General features: G+C 41.9%; 1 protein-coding gene across 2 annotated transcripts in view; it reads left to right on the forward strand.

Moving 5' to 3' along the window:
* The window catches only part of DSCAM (DS cell adhesion molecule), a 1,046,690-nt gene that overhangs the window by 925,855 nt on the left and 103,068 nt on the right, over positions 1–17,767 (forward strand). Inside the window, exons 27-28 of one of the 2 annotated variants that reach the window (XM_085621230.1) lie at positions 8,665–8,841; positions 12,976–13,006. In XM_085621230.1, the coding sequence (XP_085477356.1) occupies positions 8,665–8,841; positions 12,976–13,006 (208 nt within the window). The remainder of the gene's footprint in view (positions 1–8,664; positions 8,842–12,975; positions 13,007–17,767) is intronic. The other variant, XM_085621231.1, reaches the window with a different exon arrangement.

Raw genomic sequence — 17,767 nt, forward strand, 5'->3', positions numbered from 1 at the left:
GTCCTAAGTAACAAAAGTTTTGTTTCTTCATAGGTAATCAATTGGCTTTGTTGCTTTCTTTTGGTCCGATCCTTAATTTGCTATGTCATGGTTATATTCCACTTTTTTACTTTGATTTGAGTAGTGTCTCAGTTGAGGACAATAGCTGAAAGATATTGGATAGAGGTATATGAGAGTTTATTTGACATTGTTGAGATGGTCTTCAGCTTGCATTCAATACAATACACCCTTTTCTGTATTTTTAAACCAAGATTGGGTACTCGTTCCCTTATTGCTGTCTCATTTTGATGTGGAAACAAGACATGTGTCTATGTTACATTAACAAATTGCAGTGCACACTGCAGAGGGAGGAGTGGAAGACTTCATCTTTGTCAAACTTCTTCCTGTGTTTTTTCTTAGCTGTTACATTCTAAATGAATTGGATATGTAGCAGGTCTTCCAATGGACAAGTGCGCTTTTTCTTTAGGTTGATGTTTTTAGGCTCACCTGGGAACACTTTCCTGCCTGAGGCATGTGGTGTCGCTGATTGTGTTTTCTGTGGGTTTTGAGACAGGATTTCTATGGCACAGGATTTTATTTCTTAAGCCTCTTTAGTCAGATTACTGGGAAGCCTCAATGCAGGGTCTAGTACTCTTTGAATTGGATGAAGAATGATTCATGTTTACAGTACTTACCTGATATAGACTTGATATACCACTTAACACCAGTTCCTCTCAACAAAGAGTGGGAAGAACTCACAAAGTTCTACTCCGCGGAATTCTGCAGAGTTCATTAAAAACTCTGTGAAATTACACAGAGTGTGTGGAGGAATGCCACCCGGGGCTAGAATTATTCACTTAAAAGTGGCTTACACATTACAGCTGGGTGTCAGCAGGGGGCATCAGTGCCCAGTAGTATGATTTTAATGTTTCTTCTGCTGGAACGGCTAGATTGCAAAGTAAAACTACAAATAGCACAACTGCACTGCATCACTGAAGATGTACTGTGACATGTAACCAGTAAACAATACATCAACAAATGTGAAGGTCCCCGTAAATGCCTTTTTTTGAAATATATAGAATGTAATTCAAAATGTTCAATAAACTTGCCAATCAGTTCTAATCCATAAAAATGAAGGAGGCTGAGTGCTTTATGCATGCACAACTCACAGTTGTGACTTTACATAGCTTTACAATGTACTTAATTGAGTTACATCACAATGCCAATGAGTTGGTTGGTATTCTATCTTTAAAGCACATAAAACATACACACCAACACCAACATAACTGGTCAGGCTGAAGCCAGGGAACAATGACCAAGTTAGTGGCGTGCAAGCTCTTGCGGTGTGCACTATGCAGCTTAGCCCCCGGGGTGGTATGAAAGCTGTGGAGACATGCAATGTAAGCGTTTCAGCCGGGAAGCAGTGCAGAGCAAGGAACAGGTCTAGGATATCGCCGGAGTTGGAGAAAGTGCTGAATACCAGGGGCCATGAAGGTTGGCTCGTTTAGCAATGCTTAGCCAGGCTACAGCACATAGTTGGTGTTTAGACACTGATTTAGCAAGGGAGCTGTGTAGCCACGGTGCTTAACCGCACAGAGTAGTCAATGCACAGAGGAACAGTGCAGGCGCTTTGGATAAGCACTGAGTCCATGCAGCTTTATATACAGTGCGACAACTCCCCATGAAGCACGGTCATTAACTTACTTTACACTACAGCATCGCCTCGAGCATCTTCCTGTCCACCCTAAGCTCAGCAGGAGAGCCGGTTCCGGACAGGCGGGGACAGAAAGTGGCCTCTCTATGGCCGCTGTCCCCGGTGACATGAGGCTCTTCCTCCACACTGGGTTGCTGGGTTCCTCTGCCTTCCTCCAGAGCTCCTGTTAGAGCTCCCATTGTGCCGGCAGACAGAAGAAGCAGACAGTAATTCACCCGAGTTCGGCTCCCACTCCCCCGGCTGAGCTGCTTCTCAGTAGCATGAGCACTATCTGCCAGTGTGCACATGCGGCACTTGTCTGCGGCCTCTGGTGCGCACCTTTATCTCTGAGAAGAAGAACTTGCCACCTGCCTGCAGGATGCTGCTTGCTTGGGTGAAATTAGAAGAACATGAAAAACAAAGCATCAGTCAAAGGACAGCAAGCTAACGGAAGAGGAAGCAGCATGAGAGGGATGTGCTGGGGGAAGAGGTGCGGCAAAGTGGCACATGCTGCGTATCCACCTCTTTTCTAACGTCAGAACCAGAAGCAGGATACAATTCAAAGCACTCTGATTTCTCCAGTGCCGCAGACATGACTGAGTGGCTTTGCTGTAATTTCGACCCCAACCAGCCTTGTTTATTACATCTTGAGGAAGAGAAGGCCCTGAGGCTCTCCTTAGAAGTCATTAAAAATGCATAGCACTAGGCCCAGGATAACTGTTACACCATTCACCAGTTATTACTATCGATGGGCGGTAAACTCTCCTACGCAGTGGTGGGGAGAGTTTTTGTGATCTCCATGCTCCAAACAGAGCGCGGAGTTGCAAAACTCCGCAAACTTCACTGGCAGGGCGGAGTTTGCTGCCCACCCCTACTCTCAAATCCTCTGGAGACATTTCAGCCATGTTAGTAACCTTCAAGACTTTCACATCCCCTATATCCTGAGGTGTTTCTCTGGAAGGCAAGGTATGCGGCACATGCTTAACAATGGGGTAATGTGCTTGATGGTGACTCAGTTAGGGAATCATTGTTTATTGGGGTAGCCTTTTATTGGTGGTTTTACGTTCAACAAAACTGATTCGAATATTGATTTTTATGTGCAAGCTCTGCAGTTTTCAATGAAGAAATGTTACAGAATGCTAAAAAGTCCTGGTAAATGGTAAGAAGGTGAATATGCTGGAAGATGGTTTGAAAGGCTACATAGGCCATACATACTTGTGTAGTTGTCTTCAATGTCTATGGGTATAAGTATGAGTGTTTTTTAAGTGCAAAAATGGCAAATTTGCTGTGTGTGTGTGACATTTGTAGTTCAACTAAGTTGGTTTACAGACAGAGCATCTTTAGCAGAGTTGTTACTATGCAGGTAGTGGTGGGGAAAATAACTAGGAGTATAAAGAAAGCCTCAGGTAGTTCATAGTAGAGCAACACTGTTGGCAGCATCAGTGAAGATGAAAATGAATAGGTCAGGGGTGATGTCATATAATAGTAATTGGTCGCAAAGCAATAATCCCGGAAACAATAAAAATATATTCCCACCAGCATAGCCAAAGGTAGCCAGACAGACAAATAGCAAATGAAGTTCAAAAACATGCAAAGATCCGTAGATTTGAATATACACATCTCTGTCATGTCCAGAGTGTCAGTGACACTAACTGAACCACTTTGTAGTATTCCTGTGCAAGGTTTGTGTTGCTATGTTATTCTGGAAATACTTGTAATGCAATGCTTGATCAGTAATTAAGACTAGTTCAGTTTGGGTTATCCCTTGGTGCTCGCAGGTTCCTGTGTATAATTCAGTGTTTGTTTTAACCATAATGTTGCCTTCAAATGTTTTTAATCTGCTGTTAAATTAAAGGAGAGGCGTAGACCTCTGGGTTGAAGGCTCTAAGAGCAAGCAACCTGATAGCACTCTGCCCAATGACACATACATCGCTTTCCCCATATTCCACCACCGCATGGCTGACGCTGCATCGGTGATGTATCAGCTCCAATAGGACACAGGTGGTATTTATACATAATTTAGTGCCTCAGTAAAAAAAGAGTGTGTTAATTGTTATATCTGTAAATCACAGCGTGCAGCATGGCGCCATCTGAGAGCACTTTTGGGATACATTAGAGTAGTTGTGAGCACAGGTTGAAGCCACAGGCGGTAGTGTGGGTAAGATGAAAAATCCTTCTTTGAGAGCGGATCACGCACCACCTGCCGTATGGGTTGGTAAACAAATGCTAAATTACTAACAAAAACATGCAATTTCATTATTACTGGAGCCTAGTGACTTATGCATGTTGGAAGTGCGTAAAGTAATACTCTGTAGTGCTCTTAATTTAGCCTAACAAGCATTTGTGAATTAGCCCCTAAACATCTAAAATGGGAACATTGTCCAAACAGAATGGACAGTGTCTTCTTTGCACTTGAGAGTTAGATCTTTCGGGACCGGTTCACAGAGACATGTAAGAGTACATAAAATAGTACTACCACCTATACTCAAAAATGCTTTTTCCTGGATCACCAAGATCCAGCTTCCACTGTTTGGCTTTATCAGCCCTCGCATGGGTTAGTCAATTAAACTGAATAAACCCCCTCCACCCACCAACATAATGATTCTGGGCCCAACCAACTCCTGGGGTGACAGGAGCTAGCCTGCCTATGAGCATGCCTACCAGTGTTTTGTGCTTTTGTGTCATCTTTTCTCTCCCCTCTTCCTCAATAAACATTGATCAATGCACCTTTAATTAATCCCCCCTAGGGCTCTTCTAGCAGGAGGCTGGTCTAAAATGCCTTTTGTTCTCTTGATGAATTCCATTCTCATTTTTTTTCTTATGCTGGGCATTTCTAATTAGTATCACTGCAGGAGGGAGAGTCTGGCAGGGCTATCGCAGGCGGAGCTGCAACTCTTTCATAAAAAAAACAACTTTGGGACATATTTACCAAAATTCTATGTAACCAGTGAATTCGATTTTTGTTAAATATTGTACTGTAGAAAACATTCATTTTCTTGTTCTTCTTGAAACAAATTTGGAAAAAGAGGTATAAACAATAAGAAGAGGCTGTTTCAACCTTATGTAGTATGTAGCATGTTTGAGTCCTATTGCTGCAGGGACATGCCAATCCTATATTTGTCTTCTCTCACTTTTGAACATTATGCACCCAGTCTTCATAGGATCCTCGGTACTACTTATGGGTAATTTAGCTAATATTCAAAGCAGGCTTTCGCTATGACTCAAATGTTATATTAACATGTGCCGGTTTCAGTATTTAGTGACAACAGCTCAGGCTGCATCTATTCGCAACACATTCTATCCATCACAAGACTGAGATATCTAAAATGGCCTCCCATAGCTCATGCAGATATTATTTTCTCAAGAAGGCAGTGCAGGCTGTGCCCCAAATCTAAACCTAAGGGGCCTCATTTATGAGGAAGTCATGCCGTGCAGCGCAGCGCAGCACAGCAAGTCACCTTGCTGCGCTACACTGTGTGACAGTGAAAGGGCAGGAATATGCTGTGTTTAAGGCAATACCTGCTGCAACAACAAAAGAGGGTTAGAACACTAGATGAATCAAACATTCACCCCCACTCAAGAGATCTGGGTTAAAACCGTTCTTCTGCTCACTCTGCCACCCCAGTTTGGATCCAGCCATATACTAATCAGTCATGACCCTGCACCTCATGGGAACAGTCCAGCCCGAACTGCCAAGCCGGGTCCTCCCTGGACCTGAAACAAGCATTCTGGGACAGGTTTCGGGGTAACACCCCTCATCAGCCAGGCTAGCTTGAATTTAGTAGCACAGCGAGCAGGGGATCCAAATCTGGGCATACCCATCCCACTTAGGGCAAAAAATGTCAACGGATTACTGAATGAATCAAGCATTCACCCCCAGTAAAGAGATATGGGTTAAAACTGACTTAGAAGTTTGCACTACGCATAAACCACGCTGCATAATGCAAACATGATGCAAGCCTCTCATAAATGAGGCCCAAGGTTCTTTGTGGGTACCAGTAATGAGGCAGTTGTAAATGTCTGATCACTTGAGGCAGTTTTAAGTCTCTGATCACTTTCATCAAATGGATGGAGCTGACTTTCTAGAAATATCAAGTAGATATCACTCCATCTAGCACACTCTGTACTCATGCACTAGTCAGCACTTAATTGGGTTTCTAATGTGACTGTATTTACTAATTGTGCTACTTTGAAATTATAACTTCAACAAGGAGGTCCCCATTACTACATGTGCAGTACCATACTGCTGCCAGAAGCAAGGGCGTCTGGCTGTTAACAGCTCAGCACCATTATGGATAAATGGGCAAATATAAAAGTGTCAAAAGTTCAATACGCCTGTTCTAAATGGCCAGCATCCCACTGCAGTGCTCTTCGTATAGAATGGCCTTAGTATATTGGGAATGTCCCTTTCCAAATGATACCTGCTTCCTGCCTCCTCTGGTGGTGCAGTCCTCTGCTGGATTACACACCCAGCTGAGGCTGGGGCACCCCCCCCCCCCAAGTACAGGCCAGGAGTTTGCTAGCATCATTGTTGGAGTTGCTGCTCAGATGCGCCATCCACTTCTGAACACTCACTGTCAAGTGACTAGAACAGGGGGGGGGGTCCTGGAGACCAGTAGCTGCACTGTGGACAGTGCGAGTCCTGGTTCCGCTCCAGTGGTAAGAGAACTCCTGCATCTGCCTGCACTGCAGGAAATAGTTGGCTTTGCGTGATCACTTTTTTGTGGGGGCGTGTCACTAAAGGTTGCTACACCCTGGTGTTCAGTCTTTTTAGTTTTATGAAACTGGTCCCCACCCATTTGAGAAAGCCAGGCAAGAGTCTGGTGGGTTGAAGTATGTCTCTTTACTCCATGCATTTTGTAGTAACATCAACTTTTTGTTACACGCTGTTAAAGAACCGAAAGCTCATATTTCAGGTCTGAAAAATGTGTTTTTCAGAAATGTTTTTGAATGTATTAATTTTCTAGGTATGTGTTTCAAATAACAGTTGTAATGACTAACTTGCACTGTAGAATGGACTGAACAAGAAGATAAGTCACTATCATACCTAGATCGTTGGCATGTACCAACAAGCTTGCTTTCAGAAGCATTGGTCACATAGTGATGCATCCCAAACTGACCATGTCATTATCATTCCCACCGAGAGCTCAGTACATCACGAAGGATTAATAGCGATGTTAGATGACAAAATGTGTGTTATACTCATGTGCCTACTGACGCGCTGTCAACAACGCGATGCTCTGTTGATGGATGATGCGCTGCAACTCCTTAACACTGTGAGCTGACCCACTGTCTTCAGGCTGCTTCCATATATTCCTCTAAAACACTAAATTGAAAAAGAGATCATTGACAGAGAAATGTCAGTGTACTGTCACACAGAGACTGCTGCTCCATCCATTTTACTGAAGGTTGTTCAATACCCAGGGGGTCTTGCTGTAATGACCATGGATTATCCTTGTGCATGACAGCCTGTGGGTACTGTTCACCCTTGCATATACATTTATGTCATAGTCATGCAACACAAAACAGGAAATGTTTTAAGATTTCTCCACCCCTACACTGTTGAAAACTAGGTGAAACAATCCATGAGTTAATCGCTTTGGTCTGCTAATTCCTCTGGGGTCGTTAACAGCAGTTACCGTGCCCGATTCCTATTATGCCTGTGCTGTTTCACATGGAGATTTAGGCTGATAGACACAGCAGAAATCTCCATATGAAACACTTGGGGAAACCTGCTGGAATTGGCACAATAATACCGATTCTGGCATGTTTATCCCAAAATGGCAAATACTCAAAGCTTTCCTACCGCAGAAAAAAAACTGGGTCCCTCTGTAACAGTATGTCCGGGGCAGGAAATCTCGGAGTTTTTCCATAGTCATTCGTAAAGAGGGCCTTATTATGAGTTTGGCGGTGTAGGAGCCGAACCGCCCTGCTCCTGCACCGCCAAACCAGTGTAGGAACCGCCGGCTAGATTAGGAGTTTTTCCTGGTCTGGCAGCCGGTTCTTTGGTGTTCCTGGGGTGGTGACTATGAAATAGGCACCGCAATGGGAACATCAAAGGCAGTACCTGCACGGCATGAACTGCTGCAGTGCATGTGGTGCAGGTACTGGGGTGCATGCACGCCTGTGTGCATCCACATGGGGTGAGGCACCAGGGGGTCCTGTAGGACCCCCTTTGTATTCTCTCCACCACGGTTTTCACGGCAGTCTTACCGCCATGATAACCGTGGCGGAGAGGAAACTGGCAATATGCTTGGTGGGACCGCAGCGGTCCCGCTAAGCATATTCCGGCCTCAGCACTGCAGCGCAACCATAAGGAAACTGCAGATCCCTGGTGGTTGCGACGGTTACGGCGGTCCTTGGGTGCCCTGACCATCCTAGGCATGATAGGGCTGTTGGGAGACCGCCACCATGAGTCTGGTGGTCCGTGCACCACTAGACTCATGATGACGGCCTTTGTGTTCAACGTTCACCAGACTTTAATCTTAATACTCATCTAGATCAACCAAGATATTATTTCTCTATTACTTTTCTACTGGCATTTTACATTTCTTATTTGACTTTGTTGATGATAATATTGTTATTGTACCGTCATGAATTTGGTGATATGGGTTCACTTTCGTGCAGCTTTCAAAGATATGCTTAGTATTACGTTATAATTTAAATTAATGTGAAGTTCCAGGTATTTTTCTTAAAATTCAGTCCTCCGTGATTTGTCTGCTTTGCCTCAATTGACTTTCAATGTTGAGTTTGACAGAAAATGTGTCTTCTTTTCACACCTGTAACTCACATTTGAATGTGGCTCTTAATTATTTTATATACACATAGATGCTCAATGTACAATATATGGACTTAGAACCAAAGGCCATCCACAATGGAACATCATGTGCCCTTAAGTGATCTTGGGCACATGGATTCCATGCAGTATCATCCTTGAAAACTCAACTTTCTCTTTCATTATTAGGGATCTAATGTCATGACACTGTTTCCAGGTACAATCCCTCCACTCATTAAGTCTGTTGTCCAAGGTGAGGAAGGGCTGGCGACCAACGAGGGCCTGAAGATGCTGGTCACCATTTCCTGTATATTGGTCGGAGTCCTGCTGCTTTTCGTGCTTCTGCTGATAGTACGACGACGGCGAAGGGAGCAGAGGTTGAAGAGGCTCAGAGGTGAGTGAGGAGATCTTGTGTCAGACCCCAAAGTACAAGACAGATCTCAGTGATCCCTGCCCCCTGCTTAGTCCAAAGGATGCCTGTGTAGATTGAGTGAAAGAGTGCATGAATCAGACCACACAAATCTCTACTCATGTCTTCTCACCTACATCAACCGCAATGTGGCACTTAACAAAGGAAATGTGCCATCCTTGTCTTTAAAATATTGCAAATATTCTATTGGAAATATCTAAATACTGTTATAAATAAAGTTATGTTCATAATCACCCATAAGTGCTGTTTAAAACTGGAATACTCAGTATTTCAAAACCTATTAACTATTTTGCACAGTTGGCTCATTTGAAGAGTTCCTAGGTCGTATTTAAGATCCTACAACTATTTATAAATGGAAAGATTGGACCTTTTATAATGGCAAAACATTATTCAATGAAAGGCAAACATGCCTTTAAAGTAATTCACCAAATTTATGTCATCTGTGGAATTAATCCGAACTCTGGATAAAAAGGAATCGGTGTGCGTTTTAGCTCAGAGTCTCATATGGGAAAATCTTCAATGTATCTTTAATGACCGAGTCATTTCGTAGAATACTCCCTTTCTTTAAATCATAGGTAATATTTGCATAGCAAGATGTAAATACCATTTGTGCGAATAACAATGTAATTATGAGTTGAAGTATTTATTTATGAGTTGAAGCATTACAACCATAGCATTCTGACTTTCCTTCTCAAACGAAAACAGCTGGATTGGGTTCTCCACTATGGAAGCTGAAGCAGGGTAGAGCTGTAATTTCACTTTCTTGCTTTGCTTGTAGGTCTTATAAATGTAAATATTGTAGTACACAACTAGTCAAGGCTTAAATCTTACTTTCCAGATCCATTTGTAAAAAGCTGCAATTAATTACCATATGGACAATTATTTAAATATTTTATTGTCCAAACTGATGAACCGAAAGTGTCTGAAACAACAAAACTGCACCACTCAACCCACCTTGTGTGTGATTTTGCTCATGTCCTCTTCTGAGGCCCTTATTAGGAGTACAGAATTCTGCTCCTCATAAGGAGTGCCTAAATTATGTAATATCTGAAGTTTGAAGGCCTGTCCTTGTATGTACTCTGTTCACCAGAACATTGTTAATATGCTTGTTGGTCCAGCCTATTGTGTTTAATCTGTTGCATCTCTAGCATTTGGCTCATCAATGCCTTTGCTTTTAAAACTGTTTTACTATGTTATCAGTGCAAGTAAGAGAATGGTGTTTTCTTAGTCAAAGTTTCTTTTGGACCCATTGCTCAGAAAAACATTTTCTTTCCTTTGGATAAGGAGTTAAGTGTAAGCATTAATCTCTCTTAGTGATTTGCAGAGATGTGCATTTTTTACTGAGGTTTTTGTGATCCCTGGATTTTTGTAAATTTAAATAGTGCCTACATATTTTTGGTAGTTGTAAGCACAGTCTGGAGAAGATCCCCAACCTGAGACCCCAAATCACTGATTTTACCCATGCTGAATCTGATTAGTAATCAGAGTTACTACTGACCCTATTGTGTTGAAATTTAGATGTGGTTCTTTATTCTACTGATAAGAAAGTTAAATAATTACTTATAGTTCATTATCTTCCTGTAGGTAAGTTGTATTTAACAATCTCCATGATCACCTCACGTATTAACTGTGAACCCTCACTGTCGTATTAAGTTGAAATAATACTAGGGGGCAGTTTACAACTTCTGGCGTATCTCTGCATATCAGCAGGGATGCGCCAGAACAGATGTGTCACGTAATCCCCCCCTTGCGCCACCACGGATGCGTCGCATTTACAATGCAGCGCACCATGGTGCAAGGAGGGGAAGATGCGTGATGCATCTTGTGGCGTATGGGCGGCGCATTGCTGGAGTCGCGTCGCAAGCGCAATGCAACTCCTGCAATGCACAGGGGCCGCCCATACTTCACGTGGTGCATCACTCCTTACGCCTGCTTCAAGCAGGCATAAGGATTTCACGCAGCAGCGTCGTAAAACTGACTCAGTGAAATCTTGTAGATTTCACTGTGTCAGTTTTACGGGGCTTTCCTGCGAGGGAACGCCCACCCTGCGACAGAACGCCCATATGAAACCTGACGCAGGTTTCATGTGGCGCAGGGCTTTACAACGTGACGCATCTGCCTAGATGTGTCACGTTGTAAATAAGTTGCAACGCGGCCCATGGTTTACGCCGCCGCTGCGTCACAAAAGTGATGCAACAGCGCCGTAAAAGTGTTGCAAGGGGCTTGTAAATCTGCCCCTAAGTACTGAGATAAGAAGATTCTGTCTTCTATTGTTGATATTTGATTGATTGGAGACAGATCACTTGTATTTCTATGATTGATGGGTGATTAATTGTTTGAAAACACTTGCATACTGCACTCCAGTGAAGGTCAAAGAAAGCTCAATCTACATAAGTTGAATTAGAAGATTCCTTATATTTTAAAAGAACCTCCAGTAACTAGAGTAGCTCAAATCTGTTTTCTTTAGTTCTGAATTTTAAAAGAGATCCTGCCTTGCATAACGCCGAGTCTTCAAAAGTGATTAATAAGTAATTAATGCTTAATAAAAAAATATTTTCTTCTTTAGGTGGGAATTAAAGATTTATTTCAAATGTAAGTTAATAGTGCTATAGCATTGGAGGTCTGCACTCAGTACAAGTGATCTGTCTCCAATTGATCAAATATCAACAATAGAAGACAGAATCTTCAGTATTTAGATTAATTTCAACGTAATACGACAGTGAGGGTTCACAGTTAATACATGAGGTGATGATGGAGTTTGTTAAATACAACTTTCCCACAGGAAGATAATGAACTATAAGTAATCATTTAACTTTCTTATCAGTAGAATAAAGAACCACATCTAAATTTCAACACAATAGGGCCAATAGTAACTCTGATTACTAATCAGATTCAGCATGGGAAAAATTTGAGATTTTGGGACTCAGGTTGGAGATCTTCTCCAGACTGTGCCCACAACTACCAAAAATATGTAGGCACTATTTAAGCTTACAAAAATCCAGGGATCAGAGAAACCTCAGTAAAATATGCACTTCTCTGCAAATCACCAAAAGAGTGTATTGCTTACACTTAGCCCCTTATCCAAAAGAAAGAAGATGTGTTTCTGAGCAATGGGTCTAAAAGAAACTTTGAGTAAGAAAACACCATTCTCTTACCTGCACTTATAACATAGTAAAACAGTTTTAAAAGCAAAGGCATTGATGAGCCAAATGCTAGAGATGCAACAGATTAAACACAATTGGCTGGACCAACAAGCATATTAACAATGTTCTGGTGAACAGAGTACATACAAGGACAGGCCTTCAAACTTCAGGTATTACATAATTTAGGCACTACTTATGAGGAGAGGAATTCTGTACTCCTAATAAGGGCCTCAGAAGACGCCATGAGCAGAATTAAAACTAAATGTAGTTATACTTGAATTAAACATTTTGTTACATTGATTATTGCATTTAAAATAGTGTATAACAACATTTTATAATTAAATAATTAAATACTAAACATGCAGTTGACATATTTCTTAACATTAAATTATATATATTTATATTTTTAACTATTTTAAAAATAATTTTCAATTTGACATTTCCTATCTGGTTTTATTTTGATTCCTTACTTCTATTATTATCTATGCAAGGGTATTGCAGTACCAGTGGTTGGCCATGTGTAGTGCTGGACTTAGTACTGTTTTTTGTTTTTTGCGGTAGTAACTTGCACTCTGATTTTGTGAACAGCTAAAAGTAGAGAACTTATTCAAAAGTGTTAATTACTCAAAAAATATTATTTACCTTTGTGAATCAGACCCACAGATTTCAGAACTGAATGAACTACTTTTAACGGCATGTGGAAAGCGCGTTCTTCTGGACAGTTCATCTTAGAGTTGTCGCATGCCACAGAAGAGCGCAGCCCAGCTCATTAGCCTAGCACAGATTGAACCTCGGGGTGTCTTTATGTTGACCTGTTTAGAGGTGAAATCGGTCATAAAGTGACTGGAGCTCTACTATTTTCTTTTTTTTTTTAAACTAGAGACGGGTATTCTAATTTAGTAGCTGAATGCAATTAGTATAAGTGTCATACTAATGAATGTTTTATTTGTTCCAGATGCAAAGAGTTTAGCTGAAATGCTTATGAGGTAAGACACATCATTAAAACACTTTTCATGTGTAAAATAAAGCCTTCCTATTTAACTAAGCACATACATTACATGTTGACGTTGGAGCTGATTCACAGAGAATCAATTTGTGCTTCACAAGTTTTTTCTTTGATTTGCATAGATTTCTGACCTTTGGGGTATGAACAAAAACCCCAAGGTCTGCTCATGGAAATGTGCACAGTTCATAGATTTCTATGGGCAATCGTACTGAAATATATTTATTTTGAATGAATGTCTTCCTGTGGACCACCCACTAGTGTTAATGTGAAGACATTTAGACTCACATATGGTAGTTTTTCATTTTTTCTTCACTTGGAAAATGTGTTTTCAGGTAAGAAATAATCTTCCCTAACATCATGAGAAAATGTATGGCATTGAGGTCTTTTCACACTTTGTTCTAGTGTTGTTTGGTACTAGATCCAGCACTCCCTCCTTCTGCCACCAACTACAGACAAAGACTCAGACCCTGTCCCCACCAGAAATCTGACAAAACCCCGCCATGTTGAAATGCGGTAGCCATGCTCATCCCGTGATTCCATAACTCCCAGGTGTTGAGGCAGAATGGAGAATGGTGGTGGGACAGTTCCAACATGGCCAGGCATCAAGGAAGAATGGTGATTGCAGCTACAAGCTCTGAGCTGGAGACAGATCCCCATGCCTGGCTGCCTTGGGTCAGTGAGCCAATGGTGTTTCCTGCAGCTTGCCTGGCATGTGTGTCTGGGCGATGGGGAGCATTGGAGCACTGCCTGATCCCTGACGAGTGGGAGTCTCGTCAACCTCACTCTCCACAGCACCTAGGTAATCCCAGAATTAACCTCTTCCATGTGGAAACATGGGCGTCATCATGCCATTGCCTTCTGCTGGGGATGTATGCCGCCATTATTTCACCAGGGCCTGGAGCCCAGCTATTTTAGAGGTAATTCCTCCTGTGTTTCTGGCAGGGGGGGGGCTGGATATTGGTGAGGATTACACCTGGGAGGAGAAGGTGTGTGGATATTAATCAAAGTTATGAGTCTGTGGATGGTCATTACATTTCCTAACATTCACCATCCTACCCATCTGGGGAACACCCATGGTCTCACAAACCGCCTTAAACAGATGATGTGGGACATGTGCCATCCTTCCAAATTGTCCAGTTCTAAGTCCCATCCATGAGCCTAAATGTCTGCAGAACTTGTGTTATTGATTCAGAACCTTGAACATCAACCTGGGTCTTCAAGTTAGCATTTGCTACCGCTGGATTGCTCTGTGGTACCTCAGGTACTGCCCTCGCTTTGACTAGTTCCAGTTCATGAAGGCAACATCAGGAACACAAAGAGAAGGGGACTGTATGAGACCTGTTGACTCTCAGCAGTTTACAACTCTCTTTACCACCAGAAGCACATATGAGACTGTTCTAGAGCCAAAGGTCAGACAATGGGTCAACACAGAGTTGTCCTGGGGTGTAAAAGGGTGCTTGATCTCACTCCTGCTATCCCTGCAATTGTTGTGAATGTTCAGCATCTTCTTCCATAAATATCCCTTTAATGTAGCAACTATAACTTAGGGCCTATAGTGAGGGATAAAGGCTTCATTTGTTTGGGATGCTGATATATCTGACTGTGTACATAAGACACTCCTAGGATAAAACTGTATAGGTCTACTTGCCTTCCAGTAAAAGAGATAAAAGAGGAAGTCATGAGGGAGTAAACAAGACAGAGCCTTTGAAGGAAAAGAGAGACAGCAACTGATGCAGATCCTTAGAGAGTGGGTCTGCAGAGGATGGCCTTCAGAGCCTTGCAGAAGAACGTGTGATGTTCTGTTTCTCCAGAGAGTGCCGCCCCAAGGCCGCCAGCTCTCTACTTTGAGGAAGTGTCCGTCTAGAGTGAATATGATCTCATCAAAAGGATCAGTGCTCTATTTGATACATATTTGTTCTTGGTTCTGATATGGTAGGACCCTGCTCAAGGATACAGTACAGTAAAATCATCCATGAATAAGCTGAAATGAGACTATGGGATCTGCCTATGTTTCTGATAAATTGTGCCCAAGCAATACAACCTTCTCATATGTTTGATGTACATTTCATGGAAATTCAAAACTTTTTGCAGACATTTGTGGGAATCACAGATTCTCAGTTTGTATGTGAATGCACGAACTGTGCATATTCACATGCATACATCTGCCACATAACTATATTAGTCCCTTGAAACCTTTTTATGGCCTAAAATATATGTACAGTTGGCTTTGGCTCCACCCAGAGGAGTGCTATTGTCTTCTTTGTGTATCATTGCACCTTCCAGTAAATGCTTCTATTGAAATTCATGAGGGGCTACTTTATAATTTGAAAATACACTCCATTATCATGTTTTTTTCTCACAATCTTATCTTAACCTCCTATATGCATTCCATACAGAAGTAAATCATGTTTGCAGGCTTTATTTGTGAAAAAGCGCATTTGTGACTGCAGCACACGGATTTGTGAATGGCTGTGTTGGCATGTGTTGCCACATTGAATCCAGGTCTACTGGCTTTGCCATTGGTGGTTTTATTTATTATATTTTTACTGTGGAAAAACTATTCTCCTGTTTCCCTCTACCGATTGTAAGAATTTCCGTTTTGTTTCTCATCCTCCTGAAAAATAGATTTACCCTGCTTCAGTTAAAAGTAAATCTGTGTTCATTTTCAAGGTGGAAAACAATTTGCCAAAGTTTGTGCTTATGCAAAATCTTTGGGGAATTAACAAGTTTTCTGCTGTCCCTTTGTTAAATACAAATAACTCAAAACTCTGTGAGAAACTTTACTGATAGTTTAAATTATGACAGTCTTGTGTAAAGTTAAGTGTGAATTACAAAAGTGAATTTGCAAGAATGTCAGATTTAGGAATGTAATAGCCATGTGCCCGGGTACCGCTTACATTGGGATGCAATGGATGGAATTGTTTTATATTATTAGCTCAAATTATACACATGCAGGGTAGTCTGCAAATTGCAAATGCTATTGATTTGCATTAGTATAAATGTATTTTATAATATGCATTTCATAGAATGTATACTTGTTGCATTTTTTCATCATGTGTTTTGCGACAACTCTCTCTTAGCACTGTGCCCATGGTATGAATATAAAGCACAATGTCATGTAAGGAGTGATAGGGAACATTGATGGCATTTTGTAAGATAAGAAATTGACACCTTTTTCACCCCATGACCATGAACCGGCCACATCTATATCTGACTGGCGATGAATTAGGATTTTGTATTTATGGCCTAAATCAATAAAATATCATTATGTTTAATATCTTGACCTTAATTAGAATATGGAATGGGTCGAGACCCTCTCCAGCCACAAATGAAACATGGCTATGTAAATCATTCATGGGTATGAAATTGCACTTCATGGAACAGCACACAATTTTTACATGAAGCAACCCTGGCCAAAGCAATTTCTCAGTGCCTGAGTCCCTAGAGGGTAATTCTCTGCAACATCGAACTAAAAGAAGATGAATGCTCTAAGAGGCTGAGAAGTTGCCTATAATCCCTCGCTTGAAAAGATGCTCCAAAGATCACAAAGGAGTAAAGAGCTCCTGTCCTAACACTGATCCCTTATTAATAGCCGGGACTAGCTATCGAAAAATAATACCAGTAGTCTGCTTTGTGAACATCAGTGGGGTTTTACATCATCCTAAAGTACCCAGCTTGTTCACCCATCGTGAAGCAAGGTCTATTCATGGATTGATGTTCTCATTAAAATACTGCTTTATATAAGTCAGGTATTTTCTTCACCAAATGCCCAGTCAATTATTTTTCTTGTTTTAGAGACCTCATCGATGCAGAGCCTTAAGCCTTTCACCAAGCGCCCCATCATGTCAACTTTCTCCATGATGCTCTGTTTCTAGAATATTAGATGCTCTTGAAAAGTGTGTAACTTAGGCATCAACCCAGGTGTGGAATACCCTAGGCTTAACCCCACTGAATCGGAGGCCAAGAAATGGTTCATTGATGACCACTATGGTCTCTATCAATCAATCAGTCAGGATTCTTGTAAAGCACGACTACTCATCCGTGAAGGTCTCAAGGTGCTCTTGGTTGGTGAAAGGTGAGAAAGTGCCACCAGTGAGTGCACAGTTTTTTACATTCATAAAATAATCTATGTACTGGTTATTTACAGAACCAATGTCACATACTTTCAGAGCATGACTGCTAACACCTACTATTAATTGCAGGGAACCATTCTCCATTTTTAGAGGGCTCAATTTTTAAATGATTTCCGCACTTGCACTCTAGAATGACTTGATGAAGTACTTCTATGAGAATATTCAATCACTTTGCACCAATACTTCATCTCAGTTATAACCATCTATGCTAGTGCATTCTCGCCCACTTTCCTTCGTCCCTCCAGTAAGTGTCTCGGTGTAGATAAGGCTCTGACAACATAGTTCCAAGCAATGGTATCTGCTCCCCACAGTAGCTAAGATTGGGCTCCTGGATATTACCTCTGTTACCTCTAATTGGCATAGGTAGGTACCCTCTGTGGCAGTGGCATGCTTCTCCGGTGATGCAACGGCGAACAGCGGCAGCGGCGACACGCTTTCTCGATGATGCAACAGTCATGCTTCTCTCTCGTTGCATCGCGCTTCCAGCTCCCAACAGCAAAAAGGCTTCACACACAGTTACAGGCCCTCCTGGTAGACTGGACTCCCAGCAAGGAAGTTCAGGGAAGCTGGGGGGAAGTCCTTTTGTGCCTGGGACTTCAGAAACAGGA

The sequence above is a fragment of the Triturus cristatus genome, chromosome 8 (assembly GCF_964204655.1).
Source record: "Triturus cristatus chromosome 8, aTriCri1.1, whole genome shotgun sequence".
In the NCBI taxonomy this organism is placed as follows: Eukaryota; Metazoa; Chordata; class Amphibia; order Caudata; family Salamandridae; genus Triturus; species Triturus cristatus.